Below are 2,171 nucleotides of genomic sequence, written 5' to 3' on the forward strand. Positions count from 1 at the left end.
TTAGTTTAACTTCTTTCCACCACTGCTCTGTCCATCTTCCACCCCTTCCTGTTTCTCCCTCCTTTCCTTCACCTTCACTCTTTCTCTCTCCTTCTCTCTGTAATACTCCTCTCTTAGTTCCTCTCTGTCCCTGCGAGTCCACCCATGTGAGGTGATATGGTACACATCCACACAGTTCCCAGAGTATGCATCTCTGTGTGTGGCCCTGTACACAGCCTCTCTGGCCAGTGAGATGGCCTCCTCCACCGTCAGCCCCCATCGTACCCCTCCGTCCAGCACAGAGTAGGCATAGGGCGAGCCAGAGCCCACAGAGAACAGCGCTCCCTGCAGGCGAGTCCCGTCACTGCAGACGTAGTACAGGCTGGGGCCAGAGAGCACCAGCTGTTTACCTCCAGCAGTACAGTGCTGCCCACTCATGGCTGGTGAGAGGCACTGATTCTTTCCCCGTGCCTCTGCTTGAGAGATTGAGTCACTTTCTGCTGTCTTTGCCAGATCATCTGTTTCACTCCCCATCATTGATCTGTTCTCTTGCTGATCCGCCCCTTTGCTGCCATGCTCAAGAGGACATGTCTCCACCTCACCTCCATCCCAACCACACAGAGTGGCTGCCACACAGAGCTCAGTGCCCTTAAACGGGTGTAGCATGTGGGCTAGTAGCTTGGCAGCGCCAGCTGTGGACAGCCTTCTGCCATGGCGGAGCTGGTAAAGCCGGAGCTCCCGAGCCAGTATCCTCTTCCATAGGGCACAGTCGGCGGACGTGCCTGAGGTGGTGCCCACCAAGTGGGAGTGGACAGGCAGGATCTTCTGGGAGGCTGGGCAGGCCACCAGCCCGTTGCAGCTGGACCGTGTGTCTGCTGCAGCTATCACTCCCCCCTGGAACATGAAGGCCAGGGTGGTGGTGCCATGAGACATGGGGAAAGGCAGAGGGACAGAGGGAGAGGAGGAGGGAGGAAAGCCAGGAGGAAAAGAGAGGGAAGGTAGGATTGAATCCTGGTGAAGGGTGGTGATATGGTTTGGTGCAGTGTTGGGGTTGATTTGGCCAAACTGTATCGGGCTTTCACTGAGGTATTCCGCAGCTGGTATATAAAGATGCAGTGGGCTCTCACTTTTGCTCCACGACAATCCACTACTTGATTTATCTCTGGTTCTCTTCCCAAAAAGCATGGAGGTGTCTTCCTGGGCAATGCGATGTAAAGCTGGAAAATTCCATCTAGAGTCGAGAAAAGAGTCCTTGAAACCGCACAGATCCTGTAATGCCATTGAAAAATGTGTCCCTCAATATGTAAAGTAACCTATTTATCCATATTTATTTCCCCTCCAATGTTAATGATTGATTCTTATGTTTTTTCTTTGAGAGTCCAGGTCGGGGTCTGTTTGTCTCTGTGAGTGGGGATGCACTGACCTAAATGTAATAAAAAGCATCCTTTTTATACAGTAAATGATCCCTCAGTTGTATTGTCCAAACAAGTAGCATGACATCAATAGCATTACATTACCTCATAACTGGGACGCATTAAAAGTGTGGAGTAAGCCAAACCAGTCATCAAAAACTGTGCTTTGGAACACGATACCTGTCTCATAAATCATATTGGTATGCTGATTGTACTGGGGTTGATTTAGATTGATGAAATGAGATTATGTGTCTGTAGTTCAGTCTTTCCCCCTATTGGTGAGCCAAAAACTTGCAAATCTGTGTTAAAAAAAGTAGGCTACATGTTCTATAAAGATGTATTAGACAAACAATAGACAGACATATTCATATGGGGAGACAGACACGTTCATCCTCCAAGTGTTCCGGGCCTCTGGTCAAAACATTAAATCAGAGCTGAGACCATTCTGGTCACAGTAGGCTATACATTTGAACATCTTAATTGCTTGGGAGTAACCCTGACTGTATTACAGCTAAGGGCCCGGATACCAAGCAGGTTCTGCTTTATGGTGACCTCTGACCCTAGAGAGGTTACCCAGAGGCTAAGTTCCAATTGGGAATAAACATAATTTTAAAAAAAATCTTACCATTCCACACTTTTTCTTTGGAGGAAAGTGACTCTCTTTTTCTCCTTTCTATCAGGACATTTCAAACAGTGGCAGAACGAAATCAGCTTCCATTAAACCAAAAATCCTTCCAGAAAATGAAGAATGATATAAGGAAGGTTAACAGACTTCATGGA

At 47.9% G+C, this 2,171-nt stretch overlaps 1 protein-coding gene across 1 annotated transcript; it reads right to left on the reverse strand.

The window, feature by feature from the left end:
• Positions 1 to 1,164, reverse strand: LOC311131054 (proteasome subunit beta type-11-like; the record flags this gene model as incomplete). Its single annotated transcript, XM_084163873.1, has 2 exons — positions 1 to 372; positions 577 to 1,164. 2 exons carry the CDS (start codon positions 1,162 to 1,164, stop codon positions 1 to 3), a joined length of 960 nt encoding a protein of 319 aa, XP_084019999.1.
• Positions 1,165 to 2,171: the final 1,007 nt, after the last annotated feature.

The sequence above is a fragment of the Coregonus lavaretus genome (genome assembly GCF_964263955.1).
Source record: "Coregonus lavaretus genome assembly, chromosome: 6".
In the NCBI taxonomy this organism is placed as follows: Eukaryota; Metazoa; Chordata; class Actinopteri; order Salmoniformes; family Salmonidae; genus Coregonus; species Coregonus lavaretus.